A 16913-nucleotide genomic window follows, 5' to 3' on the forward strand; every position below is an offset into this window, starting at 1 on the left:
GGATTTCTGAGTTCGAGGCCAGCCTGGTCTACAAAGTGAGTTCCAGGACAGCCAGGGGTACACAGAGAAACCCTGTCTGGAAAAACCAAAAAGAAAAAAAAAAAAAAATCCTAATAAGACATGGTGGTTCAGGGCTGCAGTCCTAGTACTTGGGAGGGTAAGGCAGAGTAACATATTCTCACCAACCTGAGTTCCAAGGATAGCCTGAGATAAAGTGAGATCGTCTCAAAGACAACAGACACAAAAAACAGAGGGCTGGTATGAAGTGGAATTAACATGGAAGAGAAGAAGAAACAGTGCTGAGAACAGGCCTTGAGAAAAGTGGCTGGGAGTGTCTATGGGTATGCAGTTACTTATGTAGGCCACTAGGTGTCAGTAGCTCACCAGGCATCACTGGTAGGTTCCTACAGGGCCAGGTGTATGCCCAAAGATATATATAAGCACTGTACACACCTTTTACAAAGAAACTGACACAGGATGGTTAGGTATCCTGCCCCAGGTTCTCCTGCATTACCTCTCCTGCCAGAGGTCTACTGTTAGAAAAGCACCTTCCCCGTGTGGTCAAAACTGGCTGTCGCAGTAATGTTCTTCCCCAGACTCACATGTGACATAAATCATCTCTAAGCACCAAAGATGGTACTATGTGCAGTGACTGTAAGCTGGCTTGATCCTGATGAGTTACCATCAGAGTCCATCTTGGTCCTCTTTGTCCTCTGTTTATGAAAAAAGCTTTCAAGGCCATGCCTGTCACCTGCCCACTGCAAACCTCTGGAAATGAGGCACCTCAAACACAGCTGTTTGAGATAAACCCATGCCTCTTCAAAACTCTCCCTTGTTCGACTCTCCATATTCTGTAAACTTGCAAGCCAATTTATTTCACTCATCTAAGCTGGGTGATTCAGAGAAAAGGTTTCTTATCCCTTTAACAAAGCTTGCTTACTGGCTGCTTTCTGACTGCAGAGGACCTCTACAGCCCAATAACAAACCTAAAATATTTTGCAAACAACTGTGCCTCCACATCTGTGAATAAACTTAACCAAAACCATTCTGTAAGCATAAAGCAGTTCCTCTACTATTTGTATAAATCAGACAGAGAGAGCTCCACCTGTTCAAAGCATGGTCCCAGGACCCCATCTAGAAAGCCCACGAAAATACTTTATAGATCTATTGAATGATCTGTGTGCAATTGCTGAGGAGCAATGTTGTAAGAACAGAAGATCACATTTTAGCTTAATCTGAAATTGATCTCTAGATCCTAGGCACAGCAACGTTACTGCCCTTGTAACACTTTTATAATGCCAACCTTTTGATCTAGCCAATGGGACAATGGCCTGCCTACCTACTACACAGTCAGTGAATCTCAACACTGGATGTAGATCCGATTTCTTCTTGTAGCGTGCAAGTGTGACTGAACCACTTCTTCAGGAAGGTCACTGAGTGTGAAAAAGGGTTCTTCGACTTGGCCCAAAGTCTACTACAGTAGTTCCTAATCTTGCATGCACACTGGGAACTTAACACGCCGCTTGATCCCAGCGGAATAAGTCAGAAGGGGAGCGGGAAGAGGGCTAGTTAGGGTCTTCTGTTGGGCATCTAGGGTCGAAAGTGACGTCCTCACCGAGTTTAAGCCCCACACCGGTTTCATCAAATATGCAAACTACACAGGACTTGTTTCCTATCCTCACTTCCAGAAGGCTCACAGACAAAAGGTGCCACAAGGGGAAAATTACAATAGAACTCTAGGAACCTAGAGAATACTCTGGAGAGGGTTATTTTGGCAAGTGGCTTTCCTCTTGTGCACTTCCTTGCAGTGACCACAGTAATTGCCAACTGCAGTAGGTGCTCTGCTCGATCTCTCACCCAAACTTCATTGCCACTCCGCAAGGATGAGAGCTGGTGTCCAATTTTGTTCTTCAGTCAAGACTGGGTCAAAGTCCTGTGCTCTAATCATAAGACACTCGGCTTCGCGACAGGAGTCAACCAAAACCCGTCAGGCAGTGGGGCTAGCCGTGTAACCCATCACCCCTGCAGGTTCTGTGCAGCTGGCTGGAGCCCCTTCCCCAGCCCGGACGGCCCGGGGCCCTGACCCCTGACTACCCCGGCAAAGTCACCGCAAGTCACCTGCGCGAGCGCCAAGGCCGGCTGCAGAGCCCCGGGTCTCCTCCGGATTCCCTCAGGGCACAGAGTGGTGCTGAGCGGCCGGGCCAGGGCCAACGTGGGAAGCCGGGGCAGCGGCGCGAAGGCCGAGGGCAGACGGCGGACACAGGCGCAGAGGACACGAGACGCCATGGCTACGCCAACCCAGGATGCACTGCGCCGCGGCCTCCCGCCGAGGCCGCCGCTAGCGCCGTACGCCGGCGACGTACAGAGCGGCGCTTGAGGACTGCGCGGCCGCGGGCGGACCCTGGCGGCTCCCAGCCGCGCTGCACCCACCTCCTTTTGGAGGACAAGGGCTGCTGTGGTGCAACTGCACGAAAGCCATCTAACCCTAAACACTGTCACTGACTCAAAAAGAAACCGACTTGTTTCTTCTCCCAAAGTTCTGAAAGATATTGTTGGCTTTCAGTGGGAGAGGAAGCGCCTAGCCTCGCCGAGACTTGAAGTGCAAGGGTAGCGAGGTACCCAAGGGGGTCCCCACCCGCTCAGAGAAGGGGAGGGGGAGGGGGAGGGGGGGAGGATTGAGGGAGGGGCTGACCGGGAGGGGGCAGTGACGGGGGAGGTAAAGTGAATAAGTGAAAAATAAGTAAATAAAAAGAAAGAAGTTTTAGGCAATCAACGATATGGATTAGCCCACAATCAGCGAACGGGGCACTCTCAAGCCTCAAATTAATTCATTAAATAAGGCTTTTCCTCCTAAATAAAAAGGATAGGGAATTTGAGAGGGGAATATGCTAGATTGTGAATCTTATAATGTCTAGCCTATGGGCAGGAATTTCAGGGGTTCAAAAGACCACTGCCTTCGGCAAAATCAAACCGACGGTAATTTTTGCCTTTTCTTTGTGCTGGTGTCCCTTTCTGCAGAATGGCATATTAAAACTGCATCATTTTCAGTCAAAAAAAAAAAAAAGTGTTGGGTGGGGATCATGGCATAGTGGCAAACGTCATTAATACCATCACTCTGCAGACAGGAGGATCTCTGAGAGTTCAAGGACACCCTGGTTTACACTGCAAGTTCCAAGCCAGCCAGGGCTACATAGTGAAACCCTATCTCAGAAAAATAAAATATGCCACGATTCTCCCGTAGCACTAAGATTTTTGTTTGTTTGTTTCAGTGAAAACTCAGTACAAGTTATGAGTGTGAGATTTAAGACTAGTAGCCAAGTAGGTGTGACTGTCACATCCACATTCCCAGCTCCAGAGGCTGAGGCAGGAGGATCATCTGATGGTGGTAGCCTAGACTATATAGCAAGGTCCTGTCTCAAAATAGATAAACAAACAAATAACCCAACCACCCCCGACAAACCTCCCAAACTCTGTGTGCCTACTGAAGATGAGGAAATGTTGAAGTACAACAGTACATATTTTAAATTTTGATAATGCATGGATGTAGGGAATTGTCTAGCATGGCCCAAGTTCTAGGTTCAATCTGTAGTACAGCAAAAATCAAAACTGGACAATGTGTGTATATTACAGATTAGGTAGGCTACTTACAGCTTTGCAGGTAAAAATTCATTTTGACACTTTGGAATCTGAATACAAATGGACAAGTGATGACACACCAACTAGACACTAAGTTGGCAGACACCAAAGTGCAAACTCCTACACTAACATGCCTTCAAAGTGTCCTTTCCTTTGTTTTCAGCTAAGACTTTTGGTATAAGTTGAACATGCCTAGAAGTGGTCCTGTTCATCCCCCTCAATCTCATAAACTCGTACCCCATAACCTAAAAATGTGCCTAGTATCTTTTTTTTTTGAGACAGGGTTTCTCTGTGTAGCCTTGGCTGTCCTGGAACTCACTCTGTAGACCAGGCTGGCCTCGAACCCAGAAATCCACCTGCCTCTGCCTCCCAAGTGCTGGGATTAAAGGCGTGCGCCACGCCTAGTATCTTCTTAAATGATTTAAACTGAGCATGTGCCGGATGTGGTGGCCCACGCCTTTAATCCCAGCACTCAGGAGGCAGAGGCAGGCCGATTTCTGAGTTCGAGACCAGCCTGGTCTACAGAGTGAATTCCAGGACAGCCAGGAATATACAGAGAAACCCTGTCTCGAAATACCAAAAAAAAAAAAAAAAAACCCTGTTTCAAAAAAAAAAAAAAAAAAAAAAAAAAAAAAAAAGTAAACTGAGCATGCTCAGAAGTCTGTTTCAGGATAAAAGTATGATTAAGAATGGGCCAACCTGGGCTGGTGATGCTGGTGAGATGGCTCAGTGGGTAAGAGCACCCAACTGTTCTTCCGAAGGTACTGAGTTCAAATCCCAGCAACCACATGGTGGCTCACAACCATCTGTAATGAGATCTGACTCCCTCTTCTGGAGTGTCTGAAGATAGCTACAGTGTACTTACATATAATAAACAAATAAATTTTTTTTAAAAAAAAAAGAATGGGCCAACCTCCATGTGAATATATGTGGAGGAGCTCACTGATAACATTCCTCAGTGTCTTTGTTTACTGTGTCTCAGCTGTGCTACTGGGTAAAACAGTGTCTCCTGAGGACTAGTCACTTGGATTAACATCCACCTCAGGCTTTATTTGACTACTTTCCAAAGAGGCCTTCTTCTAGCAACTAGTGTAATAATTTTTGGAATTCACTCAGCACACAGTTAATGTAGCCTGACTACTGGATATCTGTGAGATCTGTTATTAGTCTCTTGTTTAAAGATTATGAGCATTAAAAAAATTGGGAGTAATTAAGGAAAAACAATTGGGAGGAAGGGTCATAGTATTGTGAAGATTTCAGCCTACAATAACTGCCATCAACCAAAGATCCTGACCTTTCCTGTCAGGAGTGGAAATGGTTTATTGGGCCATGTGATGCTATGGCCGGGAACCTTAGCTAAGGCATGGACCACTGCATGGCCTGTATATTTCCTTCTATCCAACTCCTAGATTTTGTTAAAGTTATCTAGTATTTGAAATCCTGGCAAGGATCTAGGGGTCTTGACTGAGGTCTGTGAGAATGATTGGCCTGGCCCTAAGATAACTTAGAAGCCACTTAGACTGTTGTAAGCACAAGTGACATAACCTATAAGGATGTTCTGTGGTCTAAAAGCAATGCTCAAGAGCAAGGAGGAGCCTGGCAGTGTTGGCACATGCCTTTAATCCCAGTACTTGGGAGGCAGAGGCAGGCAGATTTCTGAGTTCAAGGCCAGCCTGGTCTACAGAGTGAGTTCCAGTACAGCCGGACTACACAGAGATATCCTGTCTCAAAAAGTCAAAACAAATCAGAACAAAACAACAACAACAAAAAACAAACAAACAAAAGAACAAGGAGGAAAGAGTCTAGGATGAGTAATACAGTGAATTCTGAGAGATACAGGCAGAGTCTATCTTATCAGGTGGCAAAGCATCACCAGGTTGTAAAACTACATCATTCCTGGCCTTCTAGGAAGAACCAGCTACACACCTCATTCCATGGAAAAGGTAAGCTATGTGTTTAATTTTCCCAGTGCTTATCTGTGTGCACAAGGCCTCTTTTGCTCTCTACATGTTTACCCTCAACCTTTTTTTTTGGTTTTTCAAGACAGGGTTTCTCTGTATAGCCCTGGCTGTCCTGGAACTCACTTTGTAGACCAGGCTGGCCTGGAACTCAGAAATCTGCCTGCCTCTGCGTCCCGAGTGCTGGGATTAGAGGTTTATTATGTTTAACTTAAAAGGTCGAGGGTATGGTGCACATGGTGAAAGGAAAGAACCACTGTAAGCTGTCCCCTGATTTCCACAAGTATACTGCAGTAAGTGCATACATACACACACATGCGCGCACACACACACAAAGTAAAAACAAAATGAATAAGAGATTCAATATAATCAAAATGCATTGTGTACATAAATTAAAAATACTTAAACAAAAAGTATATAGCATTAAGAGCTATGAAATATTCTTATTGTGCAAATATTATCGATTCTAGTTGACTAAGTAGCCTTAGTATATGTGTACTATACATGCACCAGTGCACATGAGGCTAGAGAACAACCTCAGGTATCATCTCCCTTTTTCTTTTCGAGACAGGGTCTTTCACTGGCCTATATCCTGCCAATCAGGTTAGCCTGGGTGACCAGTATGCCCTAGAGCCCTAGCTGTCTTTGCCTTCCCAGTGCTAGGATAACAACTGTGTCACTATGCCATTTTCCACTGATAACTAAAGTCAGGTACACGCAAGCATTTTACTGAAGGAGCAATCTCCCCAGCCATAGTGGCTATTCCTGGTTGTCAATTTGACTATATCTGGAATGAGTTACAATCCAGAATTGGAAGGCTCACACTGATCCTGATCTTGAGGCTGGGAGACACAAGTTTCTGACCTGGATCTTGGCATGAAGATCTTGAGGCATAGTGGCTATGAATTCTAGAAAATTAAGACAGGGAGATCTCCGAATTCAAGGTCATCTGGGATTAAAGGTGTGGTGCTCACACCTTTAATCCGGGCTACACCTTCTGCTGAAGGCTACATAAGGACATTGGAAGAAGGAAGGCTCTCTTCCTCACCTGCTTGCCTTTGGGACTGAGCAACGGCTAGATTTTTGGACTTCCATTTACAGCTGGTGCTGACCATTGTTGGGAGTTGGACTACAGACTGTAAGTCATCAACAAATTCCTTTACTATATAGAGGCTACCCATAAGTTCTGTGACTCTAGAGAACCCTGACTAATACACCAGCCTTGTAAGTATTTCTTATTTTTGAATTGATATGAACAGACTAGAAAAAATAGAACAAGCCAAGCAGAATGTATCAAAATAAATATTTATTAACATTCACTTCTTATGTACAGCTATAATAGGAAATGTGCAAAGAATGACTTAAAACCACTAACCTGAAAGTAAGTATAAACAAATGTTCAGTCAGTAGTATCACTATCAGAAGAAAATTAAGTTTGTGAGAAATACATTCAAGTAATCACGTTAAATGTCATTCAGATATTGTATTCTTTTTTTTTTGTTTGTTTTGTTTTTTTTTTTTTCGAGACAGGGTTTCTCTGTGCAGCTCTGGCTGTCCTGGAGCTCACTTTGTAGACTAGGCTGGCCTCAAACTCAGAAATCTGCCTGCCTTTGCTGGGATTAAAGGTGTGGGCCACCACACCCGGCTCAGATATTGTATTCTTAAAAAAACAAAAACAACAAAAACAAACCAAACTATTTGCCTCTTAAAAAGTAGCGGTATATAAATATATTTCCATCCTTTTGTCCAGCTAGCAAGTGAGAATCTGTACCCGACCATTTAACCAAAGACCAACTCTGGTCATTGACAGGTGGGAGGAGAGCCGTGCAGTGACCCAGAAGCAAATCCCAAATGGCAATTGTCCCAGAAGTCAGGACTGCTGCTGCGACATGATCTTTCACATCCCCTTCTAGGAACCTGAGACGAAGAAGAAGAGACAATTCAGATTTCACATCAAAGGCTTCAAGAAGGACTCATGGCTCCACAGGAAAGGCACTTCACTAAACACCCATGTTTACTCTCCAGGACCCACATGATGGGAGAAAAGTGACTACTGAAAGATTTCTGGCTATCATACACTTGCCATGACACATGCCTCCAACAAAATATATTAATTAATTACTTACATGTAACACTAAATTTAAAGCTTGAAGGGGGGAAAAAATGCTTTCAAGAATCAGCCAAAACCAAGCTTGCAGCCACTGTGACTGCCTGGACAAGAGGACTGCTGGCCCAGACAGAGCAGCCCCGAGGCTGCATCTTACCCTGCCCAGCACTGGCCCACACATGCTCCCTCCCCTCTCCCTGCTAGCCACACTCAGTCAACCTGAGGGACCTTGCTCTGCTTGTCTATCTGTCTGTCTGTCATTTTGGTTTTTTCGAGACAGGGTTTCTCTGTGTAGCCCCGGCTGTCCTGGAACTCACTCTGTAAATCAGGTTGGCCTGGAACTCAGAAGTCTGCCTGCCTCAGCCTCCCAAATGCTGGGATTAAAGGTGTGCGCCACCACTGCCTGGCTCTGTCTCTCTTTCTCTGTCCATCTGTCTCTGTCTGCTCCCTCTTCCCTCCCCTCTCCCTCTCATCTCTCTGTAAGACTCTAGTCCTGAAAACTTGCCTGGAAACTTATCACCCAAGCTTGTCACAACTATCCAAATTTCACCTGAAGCACAGCAAACACACTCCCCCAAATTCCTGAGGCTGCCTCATTTTTTGGCAGCTTTAGGAAATCCCTAGAACCCACAAGAATAACACCATGCCACATTCTACCATTCAATTATAGTCCCAATCTTTTCTTACTTTTTTTCTAAAAAAAAAAAAAAAAAGCCGGGCGTGGTGGCACACGCCTTTAATCCCAGCACTCGGGAAGCAGAGGCAGGTGGATTTCTGTGTTCAAGGCCAGCCTGGTCTACAGAGTGAGTTCCAGGACAGCCAGGGATATACAGAGAAACCCTGTCTTGAAAAACCAAAAAAAAAAGAAAAGGAAAAAAAGACATTGACCTATTTATTGTCTATGTGTTTATGTGTATTTGACCTATGGAGCCCTCGTGGTGAAAAGGAGAGAACTGGTTACCACAAGTTGTCCTCAGACCTCCACACTCACTTAAAAAATGTAAAAAGTAAGCAAAAAGCCAAACCAAAAAGTAAAGGCTCTGTAGTCTGCGCCTGGCTTAAATTCCAAAGACAAGTGTTGTGTGGCCCTGAGCAAATTAACCTTCTCAATAGATGAGGATAGTAAGACATTTGCTTCATGGCGCTACTGTGAAGATGATGGAGAGGTATATTAAAAAGCTTGAAGGTGTGGGGGTTGAGAGGTGGTCTGCAGTTAAGAGCACTCCGTGGGCTGCTCTTCCAGAGGAATATGGTTTGATTCCCAACACCCACATGGCAGCTTACAGCCACCCCAGCTCCAATTCCAGGGAATCTTGACATCTTCGAGCCTCTAACTGGACCGTGGGCTACTTTGTGGGGTCTCTCCTTCCACCCTTCACCAATCCTCTTCTTCCCTTTCACCTCCCAGCACTAGGGAGGAGATAGAGGGGAAAGGAAAGGGGCGATGTTATCATCAGACTACTTCCTGCTGACTAGGGACATCGAGCACATAGGGGCAAGTTTGATCTTCTCAATTAAGATATCTAATTTCTTTTCAGCTTTTCACACTTGACTACTTGACCAACTGCAACCAACAGCATCCACCCACCCACGGGCCCACCAGCCCCTTCTCTCAGGACATTTCTATATCCTCTGACAAGACCCCAGAATTCTAAACATCACACACTTGGGAGAAACCGCTGGCAAGCCCATGCCTCTGCCAGAGCACGAGGCGAATCATAGTCAGCTGCTGCAAAGCAGCCCCATAGCACCACACCTGGCTCATGTAAAAGGTCTTTAGTCTTTTAAAAAAATACTTGTTTTTAATTATGTGTCTGTGTGTAGGTATGTGCGTGTGACCACTGGTGTCCACAGAGGCCAGAAACACCCTTTGGAGCTGTCATCAGTTATGAGTTGTCTAACATGGTCCTCTGCAGTAGTAACCATGCACCGATTACTCGTGAGCCATCCCTCTATATATTTAGATCCTCTTTTTTCCTTGAAGAAAATGTCTTTAGGGTGCTGAAGAGACAGTTCAGTAGCTGCTCTTGAAGAGGGCCTGAGTTCAGTTTCCAGCCCCCTTATCAGGTGACTCATAAATGCCTGTAGCTCCAGCTCTAGGGATCCAAAACCTCTGTCCTTCCCAGTCACCTGCACTCTTCTACACATACTTTAAGCAATTTAAAGCAATAAAAATGTTTTAAGAAAAAAATTTTTTAAAAAAGATTTATTTTATTTATATGAATACACTGTAGCTGTCTTCAGACACACCAGAAGAGGACATAGGATCCTATTATAGATGTTTGTGAACCACCATGTGGTTGCTGGGAATTGAACTCAGGTCCACCGGAAGAGCAGTCAGTGCTCTTAACCACTGAGCCATCTCTCCAGCCCCTTAAGAAAATATTTTAGGGCTGGTGAGATGGCTCAGTGGGTAAGAGCACCCTACTGCTCTTCCGAAGGTCCAGAGTTCAAATCCCAGCAACCACATGGTGGCTCACAACCATCCATAACAAGATCTGATGCCCTCTTCTGGAGTGTCTGAAAACAACTACAGTGTACTTACATATAATAAATAAATAAATCTTTAAAAAAAAAATTTAAAAAAAAATATTTTAAGCCAGGTGGTGGTGGCTTTAATCTGAGCACTGGGAGGCAGAGGCAGGAATCTCGGAGTTCCAGAATGTTTTCTATAAAACAAAACCCAAAAAAACCTCCAGTGAGTAACCTCTGTAACACAATAGCCTTTAGCATCTCATGTTTTCTATAGACTTTAGTGACACAAAAGTACCCAGCATAGCGCCTTCAGAATCACCTCACCCTTAGAAGAGCAGTCACACACACACACTCACCTTCCAGCCTGCCCCTGAGGAAGGGAACACAGCAGGACACACACACTCCGGGCTGTCTTAGGGTTAATCACCAGCAGCTGAAACACGGGGCTTCCAAAGGCCTGGCTCTCTTTGGCACAAGGATGACTCACAACAACAAACAGGAGCCCCTGTTGCAGGAGAAAAAATAACCACCCGGCCATCAGGAGTATGTTGGTGGTGGTGACAAAACCAGTGCAGAAGGAACGATCACAGATTCTTCAACACGCAGGATACAACTGCTGCCTTCCCTTCACACAGCAGCAGCTGAGGTGACCGCCACACCTAGCTTCTGGATCCTCGCCAGGCCTGATGGTCATGAGTCCAGCAGACTCCTCAGGTTCCTATACTTTAGATACACCTTGTGCCATCCCTGGGAAAAGGCTGGTACAAGGATGGATGTCATAGAGACGTGTACAAGGAACCTCAGATTAGAAATACTCATTTATAAACTAAACCTCAGAATTCCCATAAAGTGACACAAAGGAACCATTGTCTGTGGTTTGTATGGAAAAAGCCAAGTAAGACCTCCCCCTGCTTTGAAGGTAAAGTGAGTAGGAGTAATTGGTATACACTAAATATGCTAATTACTTAAATGGAATCAAACAAACAAACAGGTACATTCTAGAAATAGATTCAACCTTCATAACAGATTACAAAAGCTAGGCTCAAGATTTTGTCATAGCCTGAGCTACATACTGAGTTCTAGACCAATCAGGGCTATATCGTGATTTCTTTTCCCTTTTTCTTTGTTAAGTAGTTAGGTGTCAAGTTTGATAACAGGGATAATACTTTTAGGACAAAAATCATAGTTTGGAAGTGGGTCTTTAAGACATACAGGCATAAAATTCGACAAGCAATCATTCTGCATTAACAGTTTTATTTATAAATCTCAAAAAAGAACAAACAGGCTAGGAATGTAGCTCAGTCAATGGGAATGTAGCTCAGCCTGACTTGTGCTAGAAATCCCAGCACTGGAGAGGTAAAAACAGGGGGATTGTAAGTTCAAGGTCATCTTACTCAGTACACAGACAGGCGCAGGCCAGCCTGGGCTACAGGGAACCTGTCTCAAAACAAAAGGAAGCAAAGCAAAGTCAAAGCACACTGCCGTCCAATGTTGAAAGAAAAGGTAACAGGAGGACGTGCTGACTGCCACTGTTACTGCCCCCACTGGGCGGAGAGACCAATGGGGAACACAAATAAACCCCACACAGCCCTGGGTCAGTACTCACCATCTCAGAATAGGCTCTGTGACAGACCGAAGCCTGGTAAGACTCATCAATGTGCATCTTCTTCAGGAGCTGGCCAGTTTTTAAATTCCTTAGACATCAAAGTAAGTGAGAAAATTACGTTCTTCCAGTACGTCTTTTCCTTTTAAAGATAGGGTGTCACTATGTAGCCTAAGCGAGCCTCAAACTTGTGCTGCTCTAGCCACAGTCTCTCAGTGTTGGTGTGGCAGGCCTGCACCACAGGTCTGCTTCTCATAGAATGTTCTTGTTACCAACTATTTTGGGAGGTAATAACAGGAAATTACTAAGGGACAGAACAGTGTACTTTTGGTTAGTCACACTTCATACACTACTACTACTACTACTTTCTTGTTTGAGATAAGTTCTTACTAGGTCTAGAACTCCTTATGCAGACCAAGCTGGCCTCACATTCACAGAGAACAACCTGCCTCTACCTCCTGAGTGCTAAGATAAAGGACATGCACCACCATGCCTAGTACCTTAGACACCAATAATTAAAAGTGTAATGGCAGCTTAATTTTGTCAAAAATTGAACCTAATAGTTTAGCCTATGGATAACCTCCTCACATTCTACTCAGTATTTTCCAACATCTTCCTGTGCTGGGAATGCAGCCAGCTACAACTTATACCACTTACTATTATGATTTGTCTTCCCAATTGCCACCTAAATCTCTTTACTTACACATTCACATATGCTTGCCTGCTTGTCTGTAAGATTTACTGAATATTTATTTTGTAGCAGTATGGATGTTTTGCCTGCATGTATATCTGTACACCATGTATGTGGTTGGTGCCCATGGAGGGCAGAAGACATCAGATCCCTTGGAATTAGAGTTACAGATGGTTGTAAGCCACCAAGTTGCTGGGAATTGAACTCAGGACCTCTGGAAGAGAGGTCAGTGCTCTTAGCTGCTGAGCCAGCCCCTGACTCTGCATCTTAGAAACATTTCTAAGATGTTCTTTTTCACTTACCTAGGTTCACTTTCTTGGCAAGACAAGAACAAAGCTTCTAACAGTGGAAAAGAGAAAACCACAGTCATGTCTGCAGCCTCTCTCTCTTTCCACATATCCAGCTGTGTATGGCTCCATCAGCCCTCCCCTCAGCTTCCTGCTTATGGGATTACAGGTATATAGCACCGTACTCTGCCCATGCCCAGCATACCTAACCTTCACAACTATGAAACAGATGCACACTCACATATAAAGCAAAAGCTTACCAGATCACAATGCTGTTCACAGTGGTAGTACCAAGCAGAGCTTCCTGCGTCCCTTGGACTTCAGCAAAAGTCAGTACAGTCTCATCGGGAGGCATCAAAAGCTGTTCATCTTTGCTGCTGTATTAAAACAGCACTGAAAATCACTTTTGAACCTAAACAGTTCCTAAGTAGTCCTTCTATACATTACTAGACTATGTACAAAACAACACTAAATGAGAGCTGTTCTTCCAGAGTCCCTGAGTTCAATTCCCATAAACCATCTATGATGTCATCTGATGCCCCCTTCTGGCATGCAGGTGTACATGCAGATGGAACACTCATATACATAAAATCTTTTATTTTATTAAATTATTTTATTTACTTTAAATGAAATTAAAAACAAACAAACAAACCAGCAATGAATACCAGAAGTGTTAACTAAAAGACTTATCTCTGGACTCTTGCTCAGATTGCCATGTTGGCTCAGGGCTAATTATGACAAATAAGCTCCCTCCCCTCTGTTATGAGGAAGGACAAAAAACAGTAAAGAAAACAGACTGAGGTATAGCCAGTAACAGGGTCTAATCCCCAGGACTAAAATGAAAGAAACTGGGAAAGTATAGGACATGACAAAAGGAGAAAACATTTTAGTTCAGGTTATCACATGCTGACCCTGAAGGACCTGAGAAGTGACTATTAAACAAGCATGCAGGTCTAGAGCATGAGAAACAGCTTAGAGGTAGAAATGCATGTTTGCAGGTTGCTAGCATCTAGACGGGAAAGGAAGCAATGGACAACATAGAACAGGGTTCTTCTAATATTCAAGAGACACACAGCAATTCTAAACAAAACCAGAGAGAGAACCAACTACATTTACCGAGCCTCTCTTCTCGATTGGCTTCCCTGGCTTCCACCTCTTCAACCTGTTTGCTGGCTGCAATGTGGCATTAAGGCCATGCTTGCGACCACACCCACAGCAGCGAACATCAGGTTCCTAGGCATCCACTTTCCCTGAAGCCCGAGGTAAAATGCCTCTTTTACAGAACAGTGAAGACCAATCAATGCTTTTCTTACCTTCCATCTTCAGCAAATGTCATGATTTGTATTTGTTGATTGCAAAAGGTCCCAGTGCTACTAACTAGTCTCCTCTTTGTCAGGCCAAGCATAGCTTTTATATCTCCAGATTTCAGGAGAACTTGCTTTTCACTTTCATCACCAGAAGAACACAGTAACGCCCTACACCAAACACAAATTCGAGGAGCCAGGAGTAAGCAGCAGGCAATAAGGCACAAAGTATACATTTTAAATAGCAACTTCAGTCATAGATTTCAGTCTACACATGGTTTCAATTTTTAATGACTTTTTATTTTGTGTGTGTGTGTAAGTGTAGGCATACATGTGGATGTGGATCCTGGTACCTGAAGCCTAAAAGGCCTAGAATCTCTTGGAGCTGGAACTACAGGTGTCTGAAGGGCAGCTGGACTGTTCTATGGGTGTTGTGTTCTGAACAGCTAAGCCGTCTCTCCAGGCAGTAGATTTTTTTTTTTTTTTTTTTTTTTGAGACAAGGTCTCACTACATAGCTCTGGCAGGCTTTGAAGTTGCTATGTAGACCAGAGTGGCCTCAAACTCAGAGATTTGCTTGTCTCTGTCTCCTAAGCACAGGAATTAAAGGCATGTGCTGTCATGCTCAGCTCGATTACATTTTTGAAACAGAGATTCATGGAACCCAGGCTGGCTGAACAACTCTCCATCAGTGTGCCACAATGCCTGTATCAAAATTCAAATTCTTCTATGATTAAAATAAATTACTTTTATTTTCAATTACATATATTTGGGTGCCTGTGTGTGGGTATGTGCACATGAGTCTAGTGTCTGTAGAAGCCAGAAGACGGTGTCAGTCTCCTCAAGCTAGAGTTACAAGTGGTTGTTAAGCTGCCCTACAAGGGTATTGAAAACTGAAACTGGGGCCTCCTGTAAGAGCAGCATGCACTCTTAACTGCTAAGCCATCTTTCCAGTCCTCTGAGATTTTTTTTTTAAATTTTTATATGTATGTGTACATGGCTTCATGAGCTTATGTATTCAACACACATAAAGGAGCCCACAGAGAACAGAAGATGGTCATGCCTGTGAGCTCCATGTTGGTCTTCTCTGAGGGTAGTAAGCACTGGTAACTACTGACACACCTTTCCAACCCTTTCCATGTGTTTTGAGTGAGGTTCTTATGCAGGTCTTGAGGGTCTGATACAGCTAAGGGTAATGCTGACCTTGAACTCTTAATCCTCCCACTTCAGCCTCCCAAATTCTAGGATTACAGTTTGTCACCATGATTGGCCCTAAATTAATGTTTTTTCAGAAAAGATTTACTTATTTTATTTCATGGTTGTGTCTTAAGTGTATATGTGCACAGTATGTATGTGCAGGTGCCAGGAGGGGCCAGAAGAGGGTGTGTGATGGTTTGTATATGCTCTTTCCAGGGAGTAACACTATTAGAAGGTGTGGCCCTGCTTGAGTAGGTGTCGCCTTGTTGGAGGAAGTCACTGTGGGTGTGAGCTTTAGGGCCCTCATCCTAGAAGTCAGTATTCTGCTAGCAGTCTTCAGATGAAAATGTAGAATCTCAGCTCCTCCAGCACCATGCCTGCTTAGATGCTGCCATGCTCCTGCCTTGATGGTAATGGACTGAATCTCTGAACCTGTAAGCCATCTCCAATTAAATGCTGCCCTTATGAAGAGTTGCCTTGGTCATGGTGTCTGTTCACAGCAGTAAAACCCTAATTAAGAAAGGGTGTGAGATTCCCTAGAACTGGAGTTGAAAGCAATTGTGTGCCACCTATTGTAGGTACTGGGAACCCAACCCAGATCCTCTTTAAGGGCAGCAAGTAGTCTTAAACACTGACAATCTTTCCATACCAGAAACTCAGATTCTTTTAAGATGCCCTGCTTTTAATACTGAAGTGTGAGTTATAATGTGTACTCAGAATAACTGAAAAGAAAAAAGATGGTGGAGTTCCAGAGTGANGAAGTGTGAGTTATAATGTGTACTCAGAATAACTGAAAAGAAAAAAGATGGTGGAGTTCCAGAGTGAGAGAGTGCACATGTGGAGTTCTCAGTAACTGCATACCTGATTTCTCTGATTTCCAAACTTCCCAAAGCTACACATATAAGATTGTAAACATCAGGCACTGGAACTATTTGTAATACTGGAACCTACATAAAAGAAAATTATATTCAGTCACTTATAGTTTCGTGAATATTTCAGAAAAAAAAATGTATCACTCCTATGATACTCCTAGCTTTCTTTTTACTTTTTATTTTGTGATAGGGTCATATTAAGTTGTGTGGATTGGCCCTGAACCTGTGATCTTCCTGCCTCAGCCTCCTGAGTAGCTGGGATTACAGGCCTGAGCCTGCTAATCACATTCTCTTGAATTCTTATGGTATTAGGACTATGTGTGAAAGGTGAAGATTCAGAAAATTTTTCTTCTGCCTCTCATACAACCTTTTGGTGTTTTGTTTTGGTTTCTGGTTTTTCTTCTGAGATAGTGTCTCACTACATATTGCTGACTGACCTGAACTCATGTGTACCTCACTGTCTGTCTATGCTTCCCAAGTGCAGGGATTAAAGGCATGTGCCACTCCACCCAGGCCCTCAGAAAAACCTTCTTACAAGCTCTGATCTAATTGTATGAGCTGGATGTGGTACTGTGAAACTCTAAGTTCAGGACTATGGAAGCTAAGATAGTGGAGGTCACAAACTGAAGGCTACACTATGAGACCACTATCATTCCTCCCCATCCCCCATTGCCAAATAAACAATTAAATAGAAATCTGTGTTAAGAGTTAGGTTAGGAGCCGGGCGGTGGTGGCACATGCCTTTAATCCCAGCACTTGGGAGGTAGAGGCAGGCAGATTTCTGA

General features: G+C 44.0%; 2 protein-coding genes across 3 annotated transcripts in view; both read right to left on the bottom strand.

Moving 5' to 3' along the window:
* The window catches only part of Ndufab1 (NADH:ubiquinone oxidoreductase subunit AB1), a 14597-nt gene extending 12274 nt beyond the window's left edge, over positions 1–2323 (bottom strand). The window contains exon 1 of one of the 2 annotated variants that reach the window (XM_021207679.2): positions 2119–2323. In XM_021207679.2, the coding sequence (XP_021063338.1) occupies positions 2119–2286 (168 nt within the window). In that variant the 5' untranslated portion in view covers positions 2287–2323. The remainder of the gene's footprint in view (positions 1–2118) is intronic. The other variant, XM_021207672.2, reaches the window with a different exon arrangement.
* A 4965-nt stretch (positions 2324–7288) lies between these two features.
* Palb2 (partner and localizer of BRCA2) overlaps positions 7289–16913 on the bottom strand; it is a 26176-nt gene continuing 16551 nt past the window's right edge. The window contains exons 8-13 of the mRNA XM_029540200.1: positions 16118–16203; positions 14071–14232; positions 13018–13134; positions 11783–11870; positions 10533–10681; positions 7289–7511 (exon numbers count right to left, since the gene is read on the bottom strand). Coding sequence (XP_029396060.1) covers positions 7289–7511; positions 10533–10681; positions 11783–11870; positions 13018–13134; positions 14071–14232; positions 16118–16203 — 825 coding nt within the window. The remainder of the gene's footprint in view (positions 7512–10532; positions 10682–11782; positions 11871–13017; positions 13135–14070; positions 14233–16117; positions 16204–16913) is intronic.

This window comes from Mus pahari, chromosome 1, assembly GCF_900095145.1.
Source record: "Mus pahari chromosome 1, PAHARI_EIJ_v1.1, whole genome shotgun sequence".
NCBI classification, from domain to species: Eukaryota; Metazoa; Chordata; class Mammalia; order Rodentia; family Muridae; genus Mus; species Mus pahari.